This window comes from Archocentrus centrarchus, chromosome 14, assembly GCF_007364275.1.
Source record: "Archocentrus centrarchus isolate MPI-CPG fArcCen1 chromosome 14, fArcCen1, whole genome shotgun sequence".
In the NCBI taxonomy this organism is placed as follows: Eukaryota; Metazoa; Chordata; class Actinopteri; order Cichliformes; family Cichlidae; genus Archocentrus; species Archocentrus centrarchus.
In genome coordinates, this window is record NC_044359.1 from 11245122 (window position 1) to 11271080 (window position 25959).

Sequence of the window (25959 nt, forward strand, 5' to 3'; positions counted from 1 at the left end):
TGGCAGTCTTGTATAAATCAAGTATTTTGTGCTCATGTGGCCCAAGAGAGGTTTTTGAGTTGTGTGCAGCCCTCAGGGTCAGTTCACCCTCCTCTCTTTTTTTTAATACAGGGCAAAAATATGTGATAAACAATCCCATATACGAAGACTTTACCATCGAAAAGCAGTGGTTAAAGAGGTGTTTAGATCCTCAAGATAAACTACCAGTATATACATAAAAAAAAAAAAAAAAAGACTCCATGCAAGTGAAAGCCCTGCATTTAAAACATCAGGGTAAATCTACTTTGCTGCAGGGAAACTGAAAAAACGCATCATTATTAAATACAGACTGTGGCATAATGCTGTGTCTGTAAAATGTTGTTTGTTTGAATCTGCTGTGTGACCGGGCCTTTGTGGGCTTAAATTTCCTCTCTGTGGCTCCCTGTTTCTTCACTTTCCTTCCCACAGTATAAAAACAGTTTAAGCTAAGTGAGTGTTTGCTTCTACAAAATGTAATTTTATCATCATGCCACGCAGCGACTCATCCCTCATGGGATTATAAGACAGCTTTAAAAATTAATAATACACCAGATTGTGGTTTTCCAACAAGAATGTGGTGGAATATCCTTACTTCAGAAAAAAAAAGGGGCAATTGGATAAATAAAGTAATCATAGCCATCGTTATCGCTCATTCATTATTGACAGACGGCTCTCTCATCAAGCTCCCATGTGCTATATTAATACAAAAAATAGCTAATCTTACAGTTTAAAAAAAAAAAAAAATTCCACCCTGGACAAATTTCTATTTTTTCTTTGTTAGTGTATAAATTCATTTCAGTAAGAAGGTTCCAGGTTTTTTTTTTTGTTCAGAAGTAGCTCTTTTAATTCATCAAAGACAAAAAGTTGTATAATTTTCAATAAAGCTGTATGTAATTTCCCAGTATGTTTTCCAGGAACGTTTAGTCTTGACCACATGGTGCAGACATATTGACACTCCTGTGTTATACCAGCTCTATGTGACATAAGCAGGGTGTACCTCACTGCTCACCCAGGCCATCTGGAGCAGTCTTTGATCCTCAAGAATGAGAAGGTGGCACATTTGACTCTGATCCATCAGTGTATGTGTAGCACTTTTTAGCACTGTGAGGCTGAACATTGGTAAATACTGGAATAATGCAAAAACACAAACTGCAGAGGTTTAGTTTTGATTTTTAACTTTGTCTGAGCAGCGGCTTAGACTGAAATACTGCTCCAGCCTTCATATCTATATTTCATGAAGTTTAGTACAGACATTTTTGGGTGCATGCAGGAGGATGTTGACTTTGCTGTTTCTATAAATGTCCTCTCATTGTCATTATTCTCTCTCTCAGTATGAATTATAATAACTATAACTATAACCCCAAACACCTGCTAACATAGCTGCGAATTCTACACCTTTATATTCCTGCCGACACACCACGCTTTTAAATTGATCAAAATCCGTGGTGCTTAAAACCGTGTTATCTCCTTGTGCCAGGAGCTGTTGCGCATGAGTCTGTCCAAAGTCCACCCACGGCTCAAATAATGCAGCTGTGCCAGACAGCCAACGAATTACAGACATATCCAAAAGTTTTGTTGACCCACAGAGCAGTGAGTGAGCTGTCTGTCCATGGAGAGCAGCTGTGGGAGTCGCGCAAACAACAGGGGGGAAAAAAAGCAGCTAACAAACATGGTGTCCCCATCTCTCGCCATCTCTTTAGTTTGCCACATTCAGATCATAACCTCGAGGTTCACATCATATCTTCCAACGATAAATATCCCATCCAAACAGAAGCAGCTGCAGCTTCTCTAACGTAATTAACCCCAAACATTTTGGAACAGTTGGGAGAATTTTTTGGGAGAAACAAACTGTGTTTACAGTTGGTAAAAAGATTTGTACCAATTTGTGAGTAAGTCATGCAGAGCAGCTCCAGCTACTTCTGCAGACTTTATCCTGGAAGAACAATATGTAATTTGATATGTTTATTGTTACTTTCCTGATTTATATGTCACAATATACTTCTAAATAGCTTTTGTATTTTACAGCTTTGCAGAGCAGGAACAAGAAGACAAACAGTTACAGCTGCAGTCAGAGTTTTACATCCGTTCGTCATGAGCATGAATGTTGAGGTAATTAACTCACTCAGCGAACAATGTAACAAAATATAGTGCTGACCTGGTTAGCTGCCTGTGTTTACAATCCCTATAAATGATAGATTTGTGTTACATATCAATCTTACATTGTCCTTCATGATGTTTTACTGTTTCTAAAAGGTGAATAAACTGAAAATAGGAGCCACTTCACTCTTACACAGATATCCTAAGGTTATAGGTGTCATGTCCTGGGCCGTTGGCCCAGCGTTTTGTGTTAATTTATTTCCTGAGTTTGTCCTCCCTGTATGTTTGTCATGTTCCCAGTGTTGTGACTTGTCTGCGTGTTCCTTGGTTTATCACTTCCTGTTTTATTTTGCCAATGTGATTTCCTTGTGCTTTGTGTTTAGCTTTGCTTCCCCTGTGTAATTAGTTTCATTTGCCTCACCTGTTGTTCCCTGCTGTTTCCTCTTGCCCTGATTACCCATTGTGTATTTAAGCCCTCAGTTTTCATTTGTTCTCTGTCGCGTCGTTGATGTTTTGTGCCCGCATGTTCCTGTGTTCCCTGTGCCTGCCCTTCGTCTCCCTGTGCCTCCCTTCCAAGGTTTTTGTATTTGTGTTTCCCCGTTGAAATAAATCCCCTTTTTAGTTATGTTTGCTTCTGGAGTCCTTCATGTGAGTCCTTCCTCGTCCGTTTCCTCCCCGGCCATGACAGAACGACGCGACCATTACAAAACCCCCTCCGGCTCCAATTTTTTCGACGGCACTCGTCTAGCGCTGGGGGGCCCGGCGTCTTTGAACAGTCCCCGTCATCGTCACTCACCTGCCTCCCCTTTCGCTGATCCCTCCCTTCCTCGGCAGCCGCGGAGGAGAGGGAGTTCCCGGCAGCAACGGCGGAAGGCACCCCGAGACCCGAGCGGTATAACGCCGCGGACCGCTTCACCACTTCACACCCAATCCTCCGTTTCCGTGAGTAACACTGGCTTCAACGCTACTATGCCTGCGGACAATTATTCCCGTCACCCCCCTGCCTTTCCCCTCCCTGAGGTGGCAAAGCAGACCATTATCTGTTGGGTGGATTCACTGGTTATGGACCTTCTGGCTGACCCATGTGAGCAGGAACAGCAACAGCTCACGGCCCAGCTGCAAGGGCTAGTCGATGATTACCCTTGGTTATTTGGCTCTCTGCATGGGTTAGTGCAGGATTTCTTAACCTCCACCCTTCACCTACAGCAGTCCCCAGTGTCAGCTCATTCTCAGTCCCCAGTGTCAGCGCATTCTCAGTGCCCGGTGTCAGCTGTGTCTCAGTCTCCCCAGTCAGCTGTGCCTCAGGCTGCTTCCACGCAGTCAGCTCCTCTCCCTAGCTCGCAGTCAGTCTCCTCGCAGTCAGTCTCCTCGCAGTCAGTCTCCTCGCAGTCAGTCTCCTCGCAGTCAGTCTCCTCGCAGTCAGTCTCCTCGCAGTCAGTCTCCTCGCAGTCAGTCTCCTCGCAGTCAGCTCTAACGCCCTTAGCTCCTGCTCTCTCTAGCTCGCAGTCTGCTCTTTCTGTCTCCCGGCCTGCTTCCACGCGGCCAGTTTTGACGTACTCAGGCCCCTCTAGCCTTCAGTCGGTTTCCCTAATGTCTGTTCACCCTAGCACTCTGTCAGTTCCTCCAGTGTCAGTTCCTCCAGTGTCAGCTCCTCCTCAGTCGCAGTGTTCCCAGTCAGCTGTAGCTCCAGCTCCTCCTCAGTCGCAGTGTTCCCAGTCAGCTGTAGCTCCAGCTCCTCCTCAGTCGCAGTGTTCCCAGTCAGCTGTAGCTCCAGCTCCTCCTCAGTCGCAGTGTTCCCAGTCAGCTGTAGCTCCAGCTCCTCCTCAGTCGCAGTCTCAGACCCCTCAGTTAGCTCCAACTCCCTCTGCTCACCCTGCTCCCGCTCCCTTGGCTCCAGCTCCCCCTGCACCCGTACCTGTTCCGCGGGTGGGGGCAGCCACGGACGGGCTGACCTCTGCACCCGTACCTGTTCCGCGGGTGGGGGCAGCCACGGACGGGCTGACCTCTGCACCCGTTCCTGTTCCGCGGGTGGGGGCAACCAGGTCCAAGCCTTCGCATCGGTTTTCTGTGTTAGCTGCAGCAGCAGGGTCTCAGTCAGCTCTAGCTCCAGTCGCTCTCCCTCGCCTTCAGTCAGCTCCAGTAACTCTTCCTCGGTCCCCAGTGTCAGCTGTTTCAGTGCCCTCTCAGTCAGTTCCCTCAGCCCCTGTCTTAGTTCCTTCGGTTTTGGTCCCAGTTCCCTCAGCTCCTGCTCCTTCTGTAGCTCCAGTAGTGTCAGCTCCCTCTCAGGCCCCAGTGTCAGCGAGCTCTCGGTCTGTCTCCACGCAGCCAGATCTCCCTAGCTCTCGGTCTGTCTCCACGCAGCCAGATCTCCCTAGCTCTCGGTCTGTCTCCACGCAGCCAGATCTCCCTAGCTCTCGGTCTGTCTCCACGCAGCCAGATCTCCCTAGCTCTCGGTCTGTCTCCACGCAGCCAGATCTCCCTAGCTCTCGGTCTGTCTCCACGCAGCCAGATCTCCCTAGCTCTCGGTCTGTCTCCACGCAGCCAGATCTCCCTAGCTCTCGGTCTGTCTCCACGCAGCCAGATCTCCCTAGCTCTCGGTCTGTCTCCACGCAGCCAGATCTCCCTAGCTCTCGGTCTGTCTCCACGCAGCCAGATCTCCCTAGCTCTCGGTCTGTCTCCACGCAGCCAGATCTCCCTAGCTCTCGGTCTGTTTCCACGCAGCCAGATCTCCCTAGCTCACAGCCCGCTCTCTCTGGCTCCCGGCCTGCTTCCACGCAGCCAGTCGTCTCCCGGCCTGCTTCCACGCAGCCAGTCGTCTCCCGGCCTGCTTCCACGCAGCCAGTCGTCTCCCGGCCTGCTTCCACGCAGCCAGTCGTCTCCCGGCCTGCTTCCACGCAGCCAGTCGTCTCCCGGCCTGCTTCCACGCAGCCAGTCGTCTCCCGGCCTGCTTCCACGCAGCCAGTCCAGTCGTCTCCCGGCCTGCTTCCACGCAGCCAGTCGTCTCCCGGCCTGCTTCCACGCAGCCAGTCGTCTCCCGGCCTGCTTCCACGCAGCCAGTCGTCTCCCGGCCTGCTTCCACGCAGCCAGTCGTCTCCCGGCCTGCTTCCACGCAGCCAGTCGTCTCCCGGCCTGCTTCCACGCAGCCAGTCGTCTCCCGGCCTGCTTCCACGCAGCCAGTCGTCTCCCGGCCTGCTTCCACGCAGCCAGTCGTCTCCCGGCCTGCTTCCACGCAGCCAGTCGTCTCCCGGCCTGCTTCCACGCAGCCAGTCGTCTCCCGGCCTGCTTCCACGCAGCCAGTCGTCTCCCGGCCTGCTTCCACGCAGCCAGTCGTCTCCCGGCCTGCTTCCACGCAGCCAGTCGTCTCCCGGCCTGCTTCCACGCAGCCAGTCGTCTCCCGGCCTGCTTCCACGCAGTCCCCTGCACCTCTGCTATTCCTCGAGCAGCCCCTGCTGCTCAATAAAGCAGCAGTGTGCCCTGTTCCGCGGTCCCAGCCTACGCATCCGGTGCCTCACTATGTAGGCCCCGTTCAGCCCATGGGCTCAGCTCACTCCAAGCCGATGGGGGTCTCCGCTCATTCCGAGCCGATGGGGGTCTCCGCTCAGTCCGAGCACTCCGCGCCAGAGGGCCCCGCTCAGTCCGAGCCAGGGGGTCCCGCTCAGTCCGAGCCAGGGGGTCCCGCTCAGTCCGAGCGCTCCGCGCCAGAGGGTCCCGCTCAGTCCGAGCGCTCCGCGCCAGAGGGTCCCGCTCAGTCTGAGCCGATGGGGGTCTCCGCTCAGTCCGAGCCAGGGGGTCCCGCTCAGTCCGAGCGCTCCGCGCCAGAGGGTCCCGCTCAGTCCGAGCCGATGGGGGTCTCCGCTCAGTCCGAGCGCTCCGCGCACGAGGGTCCCGCTCAGTCCGAGCCGATGGGGGTCTCCGCTCAGTCCGAGCGCTCCGAGCCAGGGGGTCCCGCTCAGTCCGAGCCGGTGGGGGTCTCTGCTCAGTCCGAGCGCTCCACGTCACCCGAGGGTTCCCCACCAGAGCCCGGGGTCGCCCTTCTCCGCCGCCGCATGCCCCGCGGTCGGCCTCCAGTGTCTGCTCCCCGTCGCCGCCGCCGCACGCCCCGCGGTCGGCCTCCGGTGACCCCTCCTCGTCGCCGCCCCCGCTGGGAGCGCGGTCGGCCTCCAGTGACTCCCCCTCGTCGTCGCCGCCGCCGCTGGGAGCGCGGTCGGCCTCCAGTGACTCCCCCTCGTCGTCGCCGCCGCCGCTGGGAGCGCGGTCGGCCTCCAGTGACTCCCCCTCGTCCTCGTCGCCGCCGCCGCTGGGAGCGCGGTCGGCCTCCAGTGATTCCCTCTCGTCCTCGTCGCCGCCGCCGCTGGGAGCGCGGTCGGCCGCCAGTGATTCCCTCTCGTCCTCGTCGCCGCCGCCGCTGGGAGCGCGGTCGGCCTCCAGTGATTCCCTCTCGTCCTCGTCGCCGCCGCCGCTGGGAGCGCGGTCGGCCTCCCTCGTTGGGATTTTGCTTTGTGGCCCCTTGGCCTCTGCGGCCTCCTGAACTGTGTGTTTTTTGTTTTTGGATTTCCCACTGACTCCCCTGAACTGTGGACTGTTTTTTCCCCTGCTGTTTTTTGTTTTGTCATAGCTCCTGGACTGTTCCTTGTTTCGGCCCCCTGTTTTGGACATTGGACTGTCTCCGGCCTTGTGCCGTCGCCTTTTGTTCTGGTCCTGTGTTTTTGTTTTCTTCCTGTCCGGGTTTGATTTGTTTTGTTCACGCCCTGTGCTTTCTGTTTTGCTCCCTGTCTTTGTTTTTGTTTCGGGCCCTCCCTCCTGGTCCCCCGCCTCCCGCCCTTGTCTGGTTTTGTTTCTGGTTTTGGCCGTCGGGAGCCGGCCTTTGAGGGGGGGGTACTGTCATGTCCTGGGCCGTTGGCCCAGCGTTTTGTGTTAATTTATTTCCTGAGTTTGTCCTCCCTGTATGTTTGTCATGTTCCCAGTGTTGTGACTTGTCTGCGTGTTCCTTGGTTTATCACTTCCTGTTTTATTTTGCCAATGTGATTTCCTTGTGCTTTGTGTTTAGCTTTGCTTCCCCTGTGTAATTAGTTTCATTTGCCTCACCTGTTGTTCCCTGCTGTTTCCTCTTGCCCTGATTACCCATTGTGTATTTAAGCCCTCAGTTTTCATTTGTTCTCTGTCGCGTCGTTGATGTTTTGTGCCCGCATGTTCCTGTGTTCCCTGTGCCTGCCCTTCGTCTCCCTGTGCCTCCCTTCCAAGGTTTTTGTATTTGTGTTTCCCCGTTGAAATAAATCCCCTTTTTAGTTATGTTTGCTTCTGGAGTCCTTCATGTGAGTCCTTCCTCGTCCGTTTCCTCCCCGGCCATGACAATAGGGCTGCTGGTTTGCTGTGTTTTTCATGTCAATAAATCCCATCAACAACAACGGGGCTCAAAGGCACAAATATATAAAACATACCAGGATTTGGAAACATAGGTAATACCTGTTAATACATTATAATGCATATGAAAAAAGGCTTTACCAAAAAATAAAGCTGAGAAAATAAGCAGCAGACTTTTATCACTCATGTATACTCATCACAACCTTTTGCAAAGGCACAAAGTTGATTTTCACGCACTTTGCTGCCTGATTATTTTTAACGTGCTTCTATGATATGGTAAAGATCACAAGGATTTCACAAGTTTCAACAATCGCTATTGGAGAATAAATAACAATTTTGTTTTGCCACTGCCAAAACTTTTGACCACGACTGTAAATGGGCATCTTTTTGTGTGTGTGTGTGTGTGTGTGTGTGTGTGTGTGTGTGTGTGTGCTGAGGGAAGCATAGCTGTGTTAAAGATGTCTGACAATATTTTATATTTTTCTTATTATCAAATGTTTGGTTCCAAAATAAAAGGGAGCTGAATTAGTAACAAATATTGTGCGTTTTTAAAGCCCGATAAATCGCATTCTCTGTACAGTACTGTGCAGTAGTCTTGAGCCACCCACCCCTCATTTCTTTATATTTTGCCAGGCAAATAGGAAAAAGGTCTATGAAACCTACAGTGTATAAGGCACAGATGAGTTTTTACAGTTCTAATAAGCTTGAAGGTTAATATTTGGTACGACCATCTTTATTCTTCCGCACAGCCTAAACTCTGTTTGCCAAGATTTCTTGTAATTTCTTTATGTGGGGTTCAGAAATAATTCTCCAGGTTTCCTGAAGGACATTCAAAGCTCTTCTTTAGGTGTTTGCTGCCTTTTGTTATGTTCTGTCAAGATGATCCCACAATGCTCTGGGCACTGGGGAGGCCAACACATGACTCAGTGTGTCATTGTCTGTTTTACCTAAGTTTATTTTTACTGCATTGGTGGTGTGTTTGGGATCATTGCTGAAAAATGAACCTGTTGCCAATCAGACTTTTTCCAAATGGTATTGCACGGCAACCCGGTGGTTGTGCACGGTGAAGATGGCTGTAGACACTGTGTACCTCTCTCCTGACCTCCTCCATACATATCGATGAAGATTTGAACCAAAGATTTCACATTTGGATTCACCTCTCCATCAGACCTTCTGTCACTGACTTGCAGTCCAGTTCTTGTGTAGTTTCAAACACCTCAGCCTTTCCTCCCAGCTACTTTTCCTTAAGAATGGCTTCTTGACAGCCACCCTTCCACTGAAACCATTTCTGATAAAGCTTCAGTGAACAGTAGATGGATCAACTGAAGGCCCAAATGCAACTCTCAGGTCCTGTGTCAGGTCATTGCTGGATTATTTTTCAATTTCTTAATGACATGACTTTCAGATACTTAAGGACATACTGCGCACCATGCTGAGACGTGCAAAGTTTTCAGCTAACAGTTTTTTGGGAATCATCTTGTTGGTGAATGCTATCGAAAAAAAATTTTATTTAATTCTGTCAAACTGTGTTATCTTTGGCATTTTTCATAGATTCAACTAAAGAAAGGCTGCTAGTAACAAAGTGCCTAAAGAAGCAATTTAAAATTGGTTCTTTGTTGTGTTCCTGGACTGAAAATGAGTGAAAAAGCAGCCAGTGCTTGGAAAAACTTTGAAAGACCTTCAGAAAGCCTGGATATTGCTACTGCTCAATGCCACTTTAAAAAAAACTGCAGGTCTGGCTACTTGGAGGGCAGTACAATGGCGCGGTGGTTAGCACTGCTGGGTCCTGGGTTTGAATCTACCATCTGGGTGGGGCCTTCTGTGCTGAGGTTTGCATGTTCTCCCCACGTCTCCCACAGTCCAAAGACATAAAGTCAGTGGAGTTTGGTTAAATTGGCTGAAGAAGTGGAAGAATACGGATGGCTACTTGGACCTAAATATAAAGAAATGAGGACTTAAGACCTCCCCACAGTACTGTATCATCTATGTTACAGACCTCCTTGACTGACATTCCACAACACAGGGTAACACTGAGACTGATCATGTTAGTTTGCTTAGAAATAGCTCATAAAAGTACAAATATAGATCACATTTTGAGTCTTTGAGAGTAATTCTGTGCAAAGTAGAGGCCAAAATACTTACAAGATACTTCTTAAGTCTGCATGCTGTTCTTGTTTCAGTGTTGTCATTCTGTAGCAAATATGAAAAATATGTAAGGAGGGTTTTAATATTTTATTATGCACCAATTAACTAGAGATGAACAGGCTCCCAATTTTTGGCATGCAACTTCATGTTTGCTTGTTCATGTCACTTTCTTGGAATGGTGAAATACACATTAACATGTTCTAACACCACAAGAAGCGCCTGGAAAGTGTTTTTTTTTAATTACCAGTGCTCATTTGTTATATTGTAATTTTACATTATAAGGCAAGATGCTGAATATTAATAAGTGTTTATGGAAACCATGCATAAAAACAATCTAAGCAATATATTTACAGTGTTTTCATTACATCCATATTCAGCCCTATGGGCAACAATGACTGCAAACCACTCACTCTGACTCTCACTTTGCTAGTTTACTGTTAGCCATCAGCCTGCACACTGCAGCTAAAATACTGTTGGTGTTTCAAATTGTCGAGCCTGCTCTTCAACACAAGTGCTAACCCAACTTTTTTTCTTAACTTGCAGCTGTAGTTTATCACCAGATTTGTTGAGGCACAAACAAAAAAAGCTCCCTCTGAATGTGTCTGACTCTAGGACATTTTGAGTGAACCATATTAATTGTGTGATTCACTCAGCTTGGTTTAGTTGTTTCAAATTAACTGGCTTGTGTGGCTTTAACAAGTGCACATTTTTGAGTTAAACCTGCTCAAGGGGACTTTGTTTAAAAAGATGACACAGATATATTAATTAATTACATTGGAAATAGGTATTTTTAATTGATTAAATAACTCATCAAGTTCATTTTTTTCAGTGTGGAGGAAATAGCTTCTGCATTTGGTGGCGTGCCTTATCACGTGTGCGATGAGCTGCCTCAGAATAGAATAGCTAACGAGTGAAGGACAATAGAAGAAGCTACGTTGGCTCCTATTTTTTTCTCGCATTAATATTGGTGTTCATTCTGAATAATGAACCTCTTCATGAACTGAATCATCTGTAAACTTGTAGTTAATCTTCAGTTGCAGCCCTAATACCGACTATGGAATGGAGCAAACATCAACCACATGCTCTACACGGACGACATCAAGCTGTGTGCCAGGAGTAAAACAGATATTGATTCACTGATCCATACTACCAGGATCTACAGCAATGATATTGTAAAGTCATTCGGACTGGAGTCTGATGGTAACAAAGAGAGGGAAGGTAGTAAGAACTGATGGGATTGCACTACCAGTAGGCAACATTTGCAGACATTGAGGACAGCTACAAGTACCTTGGAATCCCACAGGCAAATGGGAACCATGAAGAGGCTGCTAAGAAAGCTGCAACCCCCAAGTACCTGCAGAGGGTAAGGCAAGTCCTGAAGAGTCAGCTGAATGGGAAGAACAAGATCTGGGCAATCAACACCTATCCCCTGCCAGTTGTCAGTTACCCTGCTGGGATAATAAGCTGGCCAAAGGAGGAGATGGAAGGGACTGACATCAAGACAAGAAAGCTCCATACCATGCATGGAGGGTTTTACCCCAAATCCAGCACCCTGAGACTGTACGCTAAGTGGAAGGAAGGAGGCTGAGAACTAGTGAGTGTCAGAACCACTATCCTAGACGAAACAACAAAGATCCATGAATACATCAGCAAGATGGCCACAAAGTATCATGTGCGGTAACGCTTTCTTTTAAGGCCCGCCCTTAGGCCGTAGCTATCCTGTAAGTAAATTTTAGTTATGTGAAATTACGCCGTAATTATTTTTACTATGGCTGAATTATTTTTTAATTCTGCCGTAATTATTTTTAATTCCGCTGTAGTAAAAATAATTACAGTGGAATTAAAAATAATTACGGCATAATTCCACATAACTAAAATTTACTTACAGGATAGTTACGGCCTAAGGGCGGGCCTTAAAAGAAAGTGTTACATCATGTGCTTAGTGAGTATGTCAGGCAGCAGAAACCAGAGAAAGAAGAAGAGGAAGAACAGAACCATCATGGAAGAACGGGCCTCTGCACGACATATACCACAGGCAGATAGAATAAGTGGCTGATATAGAAAAATCCTACCAACGTCTGGACAAAGCTGGACTGACAGACAGCACAGAGGCACTAATCATGGAAGGACAGGAACAAGCTCCGAGAACAAGATCGATAAAGTTTGACCCAAGGTCAAAATGGACACGCCCCCAAGGGTGGTTGAGAATAACAGAACTAAGATCCTGTGGGACTTCCAGATACAGACAAACTTGTGATGGCTAACCCACCGGACATCGTAGTGGTGGACAAACAAAGGAAGAAAGTCGTGGTGATAGATGCAGCAATACCAAGTGACGGCAACAGAAAGAAAGAATATGAGATGCTCGACAAATACCAAGGGCTCAAAGAAGAGCTAGAAAGGATGTGAAGGTGAAGGAACACTTGGGGCAGTGACCCCCACACTGGAAGAGTGGCTCCAACAGATTCCAGGAACGACATCCAAGATCTCTGTCCAGAAGAGCGCAGTCCTGGGGACAGGTCTGGGAACAGCTAAGATACTGTGCAGGACCCTCAAGCTTGGAGGACAAAGACCAACCACAGGATGAGCTAGAATTTTTTATATATTTTTATATGGAATTTTTATATATATATATATATATATATATATATATATATATATATATATATATATATATATATATATACAACATCCCATAAAGGAAAAAAAGCTTTAGATAAGAAAAAACAACATGATTAAAATGAAGAATCCTGATTGCCAAACAAAACAGCACCACATAAACATCTTCTGACTGCAGTGAGTCGAGCTTCTAAATAAAGATGCCTGCTGGGAATTATGAGAGGCAGCCGTCAAGATCTCCCACTGTGGCTGAAATGCTTACAAGAGAATTCATGCCCTGGATGTCAAATAGCGACTCCTAAGGAAACAGAAGCTCTTTGGCAACTTATCTAACATTTCACCTGTGGATACATCCTTTTTTAAACAAAATCTTACATATCAATTGAAGTGTTTCATAACTGTTTATCACGAATAAGTGCCAAGTGGTACACGGTGGTTCTGAATTTAGAAACTACTGTAAATACATCATCAGGTGATTGAGCTGACTTAAACAAGACCAGCACTTTCTCTAAGCTATAAAAGGAAATGATGTCATTGTGAATCACCTGCAGACATTCTGAGAAGACTCACAGAACTGACCTGGGTAATATTAGGCTAATCCCCATGTTGTTATTTTAGGGCAGGGATTAAATTGTAAAAGCATGTCATACATGTGTAGATGAATCAATGGGACGAGGCCTACAGGAGTTCAATTTATGAGTGTGTAATAAGAGTGTTCAACAACTTAAACATTGTATGGCACTGCCTGCTCAGGCAGAGAGATCAGTCCAGAAGGAGTGAGGGGGGGGTGAGACAGGATAAGAGGGCGTGGTCTCCTAATCCAGATCCTCCTGATAAGTGCCAGATTAATCTACCAGTACCTCACTATCTGCAGGACAGAGGGAATATAAACACAAGCAGGGGCATCCAAAAGCAGACACAGGCTCATACAGGTGGATAAACATCAAAAAAAAAAAGCCAGAAGACTTTTGGTCTTTTGCTTCTGGATTATTACCAAAACAAACTGACAAAAGGGACACCAGCTCAGGATTATGGCGCTCCTGAAGTCAGGCTGGTTGTGGAGACAGAGTGAGTGAGAGCTTTTATTTTTGCTCTGTTTTGATGACTTCACTGTTATGACTCAGGGTCTTCTTATAAAAACTAGTGTTAATAACTTATAGGATCAATTATTTGACCTGAATTAATGTACAAAAACGTGTAGGTTTCTTTTTCGCAGCCTCACTTTGGTTTTATTTTTTGAAAAATGAAGCTTTACTAAAACAAAAATATAATTATAAGACAAAGTTTGTCTTGTAATTAAAATATTAATTCTTATTAGTATTGTATTATTAGTATTGCATTAGTATTTTCTTTTCTTTCTTTTTAAAATCTGTTTTTAAGTAGATTTTAAGTATGAACAGCAACAACTGGACTATACAAGTATGTATTTGTGGCAGTAAACACATTACTTACATTTACATTTTATCGCACCTTTTTTGGTAAATGTCAGCCTGTTACTGCATAAAAAGCACAGTAAAATTTATTCTAAACCTTTTGCATTGTTGCAGATTATACTTTTGTGCCGAGTTTCTAAAAGACTCATCATTTCCTTTTTAAAGCTGCTCGTGGAATACAGCATTGTTTCAAAGTGCTAACTGCTAAGCTAGATGCCTCACGTGTCACAGATGGCCAATACTGGATGGATTCATAACAAAATTTTGGAGTTTTCAAAAGCTGTCGTTCAGTCATTCTGACTGACAGTTTAAAATTAAAAATACAAAAAAAGGGTAAAAAAGATTTTTAGCATCCTTTGAAGAATTGCTGCAATGTCACGTGCCAAGCAGGATAATTTAGAGAGGAAAAAGTAGTAAAACTACATAAAAAAAAATACTTGTTACATATGGGTCAAAATTTATGTTGACACATTTTAATCAGTGAGGGGCTAACATCAGCTAATGTATCAGCCCAGCTTGTTTGTAAGTCTGCTTCTAATCAGACCTAATACATCTGAGGTGTTTTTCTTACGTGTCTTGACACTCAGCATTTTCTAGAAAACAAAATCTGTACCAATTATAAAACTCTACCCTTTGTAACTTATAATCTCATTATTTGTTCTTGGCCTTGTCTTTAAGTGGCTTATCGAGGAGAGTCAATAGGGATGCACCTGGTGAGGGGGGGGGACTACATTCAAAACACACATTTTTATTTTACAAAATGTGATGCAAAGGTTGTAACAAAAGGATGTTAAACTGAGGGTTCCTCAGCACCCTTCCAAGCACTAATGCTACATTGTGTTTCACGTGTGTCCTCTTTAGCTTCTGTCCTAAAACGCTGGAAGCTAAACTGGTGTGACCTGTGGATCGATGGGAGCCTTTGCTTCTACAAATCAGACAACCGGCGAGAGCTGGAGCATCGCGTCAGTCTGAAGACGGCATGCATAGATGTGCAGTCCGGTCAGGAATGTGGAGGTACGCCACGGGAATATGAAACAATTATGACTAGAAGTGACCTTCACTACTCCTTCACCATTGGAGATTCTACATAAAAGGTAGATGCGTGGAAGTGCTTTAAATCTGCAATTTATTTAAAGACCATCACGGGGTGACTCCTCTGTTAGTCAGACTCTACAAAAGTTTATGAGAAAACAATTAGATTTCTCACTTTTTTATGACCATAGGCATAAATATGGTGCCAGAAGTGAGCTTAAAATGCAAACTCATCAGCTAATATTAGCTAACTTGGTGAAAATGCTGCATCCAAACATGCTTCTAACTAGTGCAAAGTGCTTCTAAGTAAGATAGAAATAAAATACCATTATTTTAATACTAAGCAAATTTATTCAGCTGCAGATTTTTCACATTATTTTACACAGCATTTTTTGTAATTTTATGTATTTAAGAGTAATGGGAAAATGTAGAATTTCTAGCGTTTTACAGTGTACCATTTGAGTGTGCAGCGTTCTCGGTCTCAGTTTAATCCAGCACTCGCTTCATACCCCTGATGACAATGGGGGGGTGCTCAAAGCTGAACTCGAAGCTTCAAAATAGTACAAATAAATAAAACCTATATACAGCGTATGTTTATCATACATTTGCATTTCATGATTGCACTCCACACAGCAGATGCTTAGATTACCTTATGTCCTGCTGTGCTTCCATGACAAAAACATATATTCTCACAGTAGGGATGATAGCAATCAAAAATACAAATATACAGTAGGTTTTACCTCATTTATTCTCACTTTTTGTTCACCGATTTCCAGAGTATAATTACTCCTTTAATTTTGCTGTAGGTGTGACTCCACCAGAGAGTAATCCCAGGGAGAATCTCATCGTGGTTCACCTCATGCACGCCTCAACACTCAACCTGTGCGCCAACAGTGAAGATGAATCAATGTAGGTATTCACACTTCACCCCATTCTTCCCCTACTGACTTCACAACCATCCATCAGTTCCTCAGTCCCGTTTATCTATTTTTCAGAGCATGGAAACTGACTCTACTACAGACCAGAAGAAACCCGGTGAGTCTGTCATGTTCTCCACGATAGTCCAAACATAATCAGTGAGCTCTCTGATAGCGTGTCCACTGTATGGCTAAAAGCAGCGTTTTGCTTTTTTACCATAGGTGTTCACATATGACCCGTATGATGACTCCTATCAGGCTGTCCCGCTCAACAGCTACCACACTGTCTACATCACACCTGGAGTAGGACCAGGTAAGATGTCATAGTTTAACACAGAAAATTAGACTTATTATAGTACATACATTATAGTATACACTACTCACAAAAAGTTAGGGATATTTGGCTTTTGGGTGAAATTTCAGGACGAGATTAAAATGCATTCAAACCTTTACAGGTGAACTTAATGTGACCTTCTCTAAGCTTTTGAAAGCACATGTCCAACTGTTAAATGTTTCAGAAATTTTTGCACAAGTTGCTGTTCTCTAACGAGGAGCTTAATGGCAAAATTCACAACAGGTGTTTGATCCTCGAATCGACCAATAAATGTCCTGGTTCAATTGTTTCAATAAATTGTTTGAGATGAGGAAATCACCAGTGCATCCTTCATGATATGATATCACTGTAGCAAGAACTTTTTCCATTTTCCATAAATTTCACCTGAAGCCAAATGTCCCTAACTTTTTGTGAGTAGTGTATATGCATAATATAAAAAAACATAAGGCAAAGCATAATAGTTACCCTTTAATTTGTACTTTTGGGACAATAAAATTAGGTAAATAAATTAAGTTAATCAGGTATTTGCCAATTGAAGCACTTTGAAGCTGTATTTGACCCTACACTAGGAAAAATTTAAACAAGTTTGCCAGTGCTGCGGTCTGTACCAACAACAACAGCATTGATTTACATTTATTATCCTCGACTCTATCCTAACAAACATACGCTGAACCGGGTTATGAGGGTTCTTTTCAGAACCTTCTAAACAACAGAGAGTCTGAATCTGGGAAGCAAACATTTCAGCAGTAATCTAAATAGTTGTCACTAACACACAGCCACTATGGACACTACAGTATGTTCAATAAAACATCACAAGAACTGAGCACCTGTGATGTAACCAGTATGTAACCTGGTAGCAAGCTGTCATACACTCCTGATCAAAATCTTAAGACCAGTTAAAAAATTGCAAGAATTTGCATTTTGCACTATTGGATCTTAAGAAGGTTCTAAGTAGAGCTTCACAATGCTAAAAGAAGAAATCGGTGCAAGAGACAAAAACTTTTGAGCAGGGAATTTATTGAAAACTGCATTTACCATCAAACATGATTTTTTCAGCTGATCAAAAGTTTAAGACCACAGCCTTTAAAAGCCAAAAGCTGTGGAAAAATTTGGGTTCCATGTCATTTTCTGTCAAGTCTTTACACTGTCAAGACCTCCTGATGGCAAAGGAAAAAAAAGCTCACTGACTTTGAACGTGGTAGGATTGTTGAGCTGCATAAGCAAGGCCTCTCACAACGTGCCATCGCTGTTGAGGTTGGACGCAGTAAGACAGTCATTTTGCATTTTTTAAATGATCCTGAGGGTTATGGAACAAAAAAGTCAAGTGGTAGACCCAAAGAAATTTCACCAGCGCTGAGCCCCAGGATCTGATTGGCTGTCCGTCAAGACAAGGGACGATCCTGTACCCAAATTAAGGCCATTACTGGTGCTGACTGCAGCCCAATAACCATCAGACGGCATCTGCGAGGGAAGGGCTTCAGAAACAAAAAAACGTCTTCAAAGGCCACGTCTTCTTCAATGCCACAAAATTGCCCGTTTGGACTTTGCAAGGGCGCACCCAACATGGGACATTGAAAGGTGGAAGAAAGTTGTTTTTTTCCCCCACTGTTTACCTCCACACACCAGCTGAATGTGTGATCTAATTGAATTCTGAGTGTTTGATTTAGGGCACTTGACACTCCTGCTGGGCAGTGCTTTAAATCAGTAATGGATTGACTAGAACAAAGCAGCCTTTTTTTAAACGAGCAGTGCTTAGACTAATAACAGTAATTGGTATGCTAATCATTATTTTTGTTTGTGATGCAACTGTTTCATACTTTAGCAGGACACAAGTACACACTCTTACTCTGCAAATGAGCCAAGCAGCAGGCGATTACATCTGAGTCCCAGGGGCGTAGGAATGAGTTTCCTACTGGGGGGGGACACATATCGGAAACCTGACAGATCCATAAATACTCTGAGAAAAGCATTAAAAAAAATGCTATTTGATCTTTTACTTTCTTATTTTTCAAATGTTTCTTGGAAAAATAGTGTTGTGTACACTTACATGATTGCATGTATAATTTACATATGTATATGTTTTATCATATGTGTATAATCGTAGGACGTGGGCAAACTGGCTTGATCACAATTAATTGTTACCAGTGCACAGATAATTGTTACCAATTCACAGATAAATGTTACCAGTGCATACTTACCAATGCACAGATGTTACCAATGAACAGATAAATGTTACCAGTGCACAGATAAATGTTAGCAATTCACAGATAAATGTTACCAGTGCACAGATAATTATTACCAGTGCACAGATAAATGTTACCAGTGCACAGATAAATGATACCAATGCACAGATAAATGTTACCAGTGCATACTTACCAATGCACAGATGTTACCAATGAACAGATAAATGTTACCAGTGCACAGATAAATGTTAGCAATTCACAGATAAATATTACCAGTGCACAGATAAATGTTACCAGTGCACAGATAAATGTTACCAGTGCACAGATAAATGATACCAATGCACAGATAAATGTTACCAGTGCACAGAGAAATGTTACCAATACACAGATAAATTGTCCCCTTAGTATTAGAAGGTTCTGACATTTTTGACGAAACTGAGTTATTGTCATATACTTATTTGCTGACCACTACAATATGTAAGAGATTTTTTTCAAATATATATACTTTTGGGCGTTTTATTCACAAAATAATAAGGTTCTATCTGCAAAATCAAGCTTTAACTTGGTACTATAAGGTTCTATCTGTAAACCAATAGGCACTTGAAATGTTCACAAGAGAGCCAATCAGGCTGCTTCTTTTTTATAATGTTGGTGCCCAATGTCAAGCAAAGGAGCAGAGGAGATGCTAGAGAAAATGTTTCATGGTAAGCTGGGGCTGTTTACAAGACATCTAAAGCTTGAGGATTTCAAAAATGAGGTGACAACAGACAGAAGTCCTAATGGCAGGAAAATTCTTAACTTGTGATTTCTTTTTTTTTGATTGCACTGAGCTGTTTCTTTGCACTGTTAGCTACGAAGCTACTGAGCCAACGCTAGTTTTGTATTGTTTGTCTGTGGTCAGTGCTAACATAAAAAAACAAACAATGTAGTTGGTAATATTGAGAATAGTCAAAGGTCATAATATAAGTTACCTCACATATAAAATATTATTGATTGAAGAATGACTTCAGATTTTAATATATTCTATGACCTAGCAGTGGTACCATGCTAATGAGCTCTGTCTATTTTTATTTCTGTCATCAAACTCCAGAAGAGCAAGTAAAAGAAAAAAACACCAGAAAAGGGACAGCAAAGAAATTGTTAAATTTTTCCTGAATAAATACAACCGAAAGAAAACAGTTCATTGTCATTTTTATAGCAGAATGATTTTAATTAAAGATCCAAGTTTTAAAAATCTACCTTTTAAGTGGGATGAGTTTTTATTTGGATTTTTGTACTTAGTGGACATGGACTCAGAATCTAAATGTTTGTTCAGAATTTTAAAGAATGCTTTTTCAGGTAGATTGCAGCTTGTAAAATTTAAAAAGATCTAGGCTAAATGGGAAAAAAAACCAAAACATTGTGGTAAATTATCCAGAATTAGTTTGACTCTCTGCACAAATTTTATTGAAATTTGAGTTTGTTTATATGTCAAAGTATACACCACCTAAATTTATATCAAATGTTAATTTTGTTCTATTTATTTATTATAAATTTTATTTTTACTTGTTGGTTTTCATATAATTATATGTTGAGTTATCTTAAGAAAAATTTGGAAAAATAAGGGATGGGAAAAAAGAGGGCTCAGTCTGCCAACATGAGTTTAATGAAAAGTTTGATTTTTTTTTTTTTTTTTTAATTGTACAATTTTAAAATTGTGTAATAGATGTTGTGCAGCAAGGCAGCATGGTGGTTAACACTACTGCCTCACAGCTAGATTGACATCTAGGTCTGGGTTCAATTCCACCTTGGCCCAGGTCTCTCTGTGTGGAGTTTGCATGTTTTCCCTGTGTCTGTGTGGGTTTCCTCCCACAGTCCAAAGCCACGCAGTTACTGGGGTTAGGTTAATTGGTCACTCTAAATTGCCCATAGGTGTGAATGGTTGTCTGTCTCTCTGTGTTAGCCCTGCGACAGGCTGGCGACCTATACAGGGTGTACTGTGCTTCTCACCCTATGTCAGCTGTGATAGGCTCCAGACCTTCCCCCTCACGACCCTGAACAGAACAAGTGGAAGAGAATGGATGGATGGAGATGTTGTGGCATTGAAACATTCAAAGATAAAACTTTGTCAAGCATCATCTTCTTCTAGTAAAGGGAAGGGAAATGTGTCCGTAAAAACAGTTTGCCATGAAAGAAGAAATTTTAAAAAATGTCACAGAATTCATTAAATTTGATTTAACCATACTTGTGGACACTCTATTATATCTTTAATTTTATGGTTTAAAACTTACTATAAGTTAACTATTTTTCATTCCTTGAAAATCAGTAGTAGTTATCACATTTTGCAGATAGAACCTTCTAATTCCAAACAAAAAAGGAGTTTTTAGAATTAGAAGGTTCTATCTACATAATACTTGTTCAAAAAAAAGAAACAAAAAAAAAAAACATTTGCACATTTAAAAGGATTTTGATATTACTGATTTAGAATACATATAGGGTGTGTTTCATAATCATGTGTGAACAAGACTTATTCCATGTGTAATTTTTGCTATACAGAGTGCAAAAACTTTAAAGCTCAATATCTCAAAACTGGTCAGAACATAGATAGAACCTTATAATTCTAAGGGGACAAAATGTTACCAGTGCACAAATAAATGTTACCAATTCACAGATAAATGTTACCAATTCACAGATAAATGTTACCAGTGCACAGATAAATGTTACCAATTCACAGATAAATGTTACCAGTGCACAGATAAATGTTACCAGTGCACAGATAAATGTTACCAATTCACAGATAAATGTTACCAGTGCACAGATAAATGTTACCAATGAACAGATAAATGTTACCAGTGCACAGATAAATGTTACCAATTCACAGATAAATGTTACCAGTGCACAGATAAATGTTACCAATGAACAGATAAATGTTACCAGTGCACAGATAAATGTTACCAATGCACAGATAAATGTTACCAGTGCATAGATAAATGTTACCAATGCATAGATAATTGTTATCAGTGCATAGACAAATATTACCAGTGCATAGATAATTGTTATCAGTGCATACACAAATATTACCAGTGCATAGATAATTGTTATCAGTGCATACACAAATATTACCAGTGCATAGATAATTGTTACAAATGTATAGATAATTGTTACCAGTGCACAGATAAATGTTACCAATGCATAGTTACCAGTGCACAGATAATTGTTACCAGTGCACAGATAAATGTTACCAATACATCAGTGATGTGCAGTCAGGGGAGGCAGGTGAGGCACGGCCTCACCTGTCATCGTGGAAATATAAAATTAAAAAATAAATTAAATGGTTATATTCATTCAGTGATTTGTATTTTAAAGTTCTTTTCCATTTAACTACGCCATTTTTAGATTAGTTTTTTCAAAATCGCTGAATTTTCGCATTTGCCGGTCAAATACTAAGAGACGAACGGTGAGGCACCAGCCCGGCGAGCCGCACCACGGATTGCGCAATCCGTGGTGCGGCTCAGTATAGTCATTGCCAATGACTACTAACTGTGCTGGCATGCTATGCAGTGAGACCGGATTACTTTCCCTTTGCATGTGGCTATTAAAATGTTCTAACACTTTTACTATATGAACTAAATTTCTATATTTTAGCTGGTGTATATAATGCACAGTTTTTTTTTTTGTTTTTTTCATTAACAACTGTATGTGTGTGTAATGCATTCTTGTGTTGAGCGATCATGAAACTGCTGCGAAGAGACACTAGGTGAGGCACGCAGTTCTCGTGCCTCATGGTAGGGGGCGCTGGTGATCCCAGGGACTCTACGACTCCTCGGTGGCAAGCTACCATAAACAGTTTAGCAAGGCCAGTTAGTTTTTCCTGTTGCTTGGCCTTATGTTCAACATGGAAGATTACATAACTCAACTGAAAGAATTTTCTAAACTGGACTTTCAATCGAAGCAGAAGATAATAATTAAAGGAAGACCAACACCGGAGCTAAAAGGTTTGCTTCAGACTATGTTAATGTTAAACAAAACAACTGTTGCCAATCAAATGGTGAATAAGCTATATGTTTGTAAATCTGATGTGATGACGTCAGTGCCTCACCAGTCACGACCCTCACCTCACGTCACTGCAATACATAGTTACCAGTGCACAGATAATTGTTACCAGTGCACAGATAATTGTTACCAGTGCACAGATAATTGTTACCAGTGCACAGATAAATGTTACCAATGCATAGTTACCAGTGCACACATAAATGTTACCAATGTATAGTTACCAGTGCACAGATAATTGTTACCAGTGCACAGATAAATGTTACCAATACATAGTTACCAGTGCCCAGATAAATGTTACCAGTGCACAGATAAATGTTACCAGTGCACAGATAATTGTTACCAGTGCACAGATAAATGTTACCAATGCATAGTTACCAGTGCACACATAAATGTTACCAATGTATAGTTACCAGTGCACAGATAATTGTTACCAGTGCACAGATAAATGTTACCAATACATAGTTACCAGTGCCCAGATAAATGTTACCAGTGCACAGATAATTGTTACCAGTGCACAGATAAATGTTACCAATGCATAGTTACCAGTGCACACATAAATGTTACCAATGCATAGTTACCAGTGCACAGATAATTGTTACCAGTGCACAGATAATTGTTACCAATGCATAGTTACCAGTGCCCAGATAAATGTTACCAGTGCACAGATAATTGTTACCAGTGCACAGATAATTGTTACCAGTGCACAGATAAATGTTACCAATGCATAGTTACCAGTGCACACATAAATGTTACCAATGCATAGTTACCAGTGCACAGATAATTGTTACCAGTGCACACATAAATGTTACCAATGCATAGTTACCAGTGCACAGATAAATGTTACCAGTGCACAGATAATTGTTACCAGTGCATGGACAAATGTTACCAGTGCACTAGCATAAAGTATCATTACAAATGTATGTGAGCTTGGGGGCCCCCTGGTGGTGGTAGCCGCATATGTCGCCTATGCCTCAGTCCGGCTCTGTTCATGGCAACGATCCCGACAGACTGTTTTACCTCATTCAAGAGTTTCTGACTCCTGCTGCTGTCTCCCACCTCCCAAACACTCAGAACCGTTCAGAGGAAGGCAGAGAGTGCATGTTGTGCCTTCAAAATAAAAGCACGCGAGTTAAAGATTTCAAAATCAAGTATTTTTCTCCTCTGCTGTGTAATTTTTGGTTGGGACAAATGCGCCTGTCTCCAATATTGGGGGGGACACGTCCCCTCCATCCCCCCCGGTTCCTACGCCTATGCTGAGTCCTTTAGATACTTCACTTAAGTAGTTTTTGATGTTTGGGGACATACTAAATTAAACCTGGATAAAGTTTACTTTATCTAGTTTCCTATATGTTTTATACTTTCACCCAGTACTGGGTTGGATGCCCTTTTGCCTTCAGAAATTCTTTAGATCTTCATGGCACAGATTAAACACAGCACTAGAAACTTTCTCCCTGAGATTTTGACATCCTAGCATCACACAGTTGCTGCAGTATTATTAGCTTCACAGTCATGATGTGATCTCCCGCTCCACCGCATCCCAAAGGTGAACTGCGAGATTGAGATCTGGTGACTTTGGAGGCCATCTGAGTACAGTGAAGTCATCGTCATATTCAAGAAACCAGTCTGAGATGAGTTGAGCTGTCTGACATGGCAGGTTATCCCACTGTTTCCAATTTTGTTGAGCCTGTGCAAACTGTAGCCTTGGTTTTTTTGCTCTTAGCTGACAGAAGTGGCGCCTGGTTTGGTCTGCTGCTGCTGCTGCTGCTGTAGCCCATCAGAGATGTTCAGATTTCAGAGATGCTCTTCAGCATACTTGAAATGTAATAAGTGGATCTTTGAGTTACTGCTACCTTACTATCAGAAGTCTGGGCATTCTCCTCTAAACTCTAGGATCAACAGGGCATTTTCACCCGGGGATGATGCTCCCTGGGTATTTTCTCTCCCTCTTTGCCCATGCTCTGTAAACCCCAGGGATGGTTGTTTCTATGCTGTATATAAATGTTTATTCAGATTTGGTCATGTGCAAGAGAAATTTTATTTAATGAATTTGTGCCAAGGCTTGCTTAGTCCTCTAGGGGGTCCTAGAAGCAAAGCTGGGGTTTGGAGCCGTTTGCCTTCATGTTTTTTTGTTTTGTGCTTCGTTTATGTATTTTCTTGCAGTTTAGACACGTGCACTGTAGTAATGTTTTGCACAGAAGCCTATTAAACCTTCAATAAGGAACTCCTGTGTTACATTACGTAACACAGGAGCTAGGATTTGAGACAGCTAGGATTTGAGACAAGCCAACACTTAAATTCAGGACCAGGATGCAAAAGGCCTTCGCCAGTAAATAAGTTCAGTTCATCGTTATTGCAAAATCCATCTGAAAAACATCTGAATGATCTTAAAGGTGTGGATTTTTATGACAACCCCGAGCCCTCATAAGTTTTCTTAGCACACAAAGCAGCCATCATGTTAACCCCAAATGGTAAATGTGTCTTCTGCCTTTTTTTTTTTTTTTTTTTAAAGGAACCCACCAGGTGGTTGTTCAAAGGGACCCGTTTGATGGAGTGGTGGAGCATCTAGCACTGGGAATGCTAGCAGGAATGGCAGCAGGGGCAGCCATGCGGTCCTTCCTCTGGATGCCCTTGTTTTTCTGCTGAGATGACTGACATTACTGACAGGACAGCAAAGCCTGCCTGTCACCAGAGCAAGGGAGTTGGACATCTAACAGGCATGTGTAGAACAGGCTTTTACATCACATTTGCTGTGATAAAAAGCTGCTGCAGTGATTCTTTTTTTTTTTTTAATATGAGCATATAAAACTTGGATTGTCATTCTAAATGTGTAAAATACTGATGTTCTGTTAGATGCTGGTGGTGCACAAGGTGCCCTTTGTTGTCTGTGCTTTGACAGAGTGGCTGAAGAGCAAACATTACTCTTTTAAAGTGTACAGAATCACAAGTTTGTTAGCCAGGAGACCGTGGCTCTAGATGTTTCGGAGATTTTTGCGCTTTGTTTTCAATTGTTTCATTTATTTATTTTGCTTTAAACTGTTAAATTTAAGCACCAAAAACTACTTGTTTAGATTTATGCATCAAAGCTCTTTATTAGATTTGGGAAACCCTGCATGCTTAAAAACGAACTCCAAGAACGCCGAGGTGTCCGTTGCACATGTCAGTACGTGACGAGCTGGGAATGAAAAACCAGTCTCACTACTGCTATAAACCTGCTGTGTGGCTGCACGGGCAGCAAAGAACACCTTGTGTATGGTTTTGAAAATGCAGGGAGTTTGACAAAACAGATGCAATGAATGTATATGTTTCTTTTTGATTTTAAATGCAGCACGCTTTATCCACTTATGAGCCTGTACAAAGCAGGAAGTTGGTTTTGCATGTGAATGTTCGTTTACCTGCTGAATTTTTCACTCTGTGTAGTTTGTAAGACATATTGAGATTTTACTAGAAAATAAGCAGACATATTAAAATAAAATGCTGTTAATTATAATGAAGCTCACTTCACTGTAAAACAATCCGAGCTTGAGGCCTTCATTGGGAGCTGGGACTGACTCAACTGCCTGAGGATGGGCAGATGACGAGTTCAGTAGCTCACACTTTAAGTTCAAAGTGTTTCAAACTACAACTGAAGTCCAACAACTATGGAAGCCCGTTTCCACCAATGGAAAAAAAAAATGGATGGCAAAAAACTTTTTTTTTTGACATCCATAAGTTAAAATTTCAGGTTTTTATCTCAAAATTTTGACTTGCTTGAAATTTTGAGATAAATTCTAATTCAAAACCTAATTCAA

At 42.8% G+C, this 25959-nt stretch overlaps 1 protein-coding gene across 1 annotated transcript; it reads left to right on the top strand.

Annotated features, from left to right (window-relative positions):
- Positions 1–13116: 13116 nt before the first annotated feature.
- On the top strand, positions 13117–25662 carry plekhb1 (pleckstrin homology domain containing B1). The gene is made up of 6 exons (XM_030746000.1): positions 13117–13308; positions 14535–14687; positions 15512–15614; positions 15701–15740; positions 15845–15935; positions 24681–25662. The coding sequence occupies exons 1-6, from the start codon at positions 13272–13274 to the stop codon at positions 24812–24814; spliced, it is 558 nt and encodes a 185-aa protein (XP_030601860.1). The 5' UTR covers positions 13117–13271; the 3' UTR covers positions 24815–25662.
- Positions 25663–25959: the final 297 nt, after the last annotated feature.

Coding starts and splice junctions, on each gene's coding strand:
- plekhb1 (XM_030746000.1), top strand. CDS start 13,272: ATGGCGCTCCTGAAGTCAGGCTGGTTGTGGAGACAGA. Junction 14,688..15,511: donor GTCCGGTCAGGAATGTGGAG/GTACGCCACGGG, acceptor ATTTTGCTGTAG/GTGTGACTCCACCAGAGAGT. Junction 15,615..15,700: donor AACAGTGAAGATGAATCAAT/GTAGGTATTCAC, acceptor TCTATTTTTCAG/AGCATGGAAACTGACTCTAC.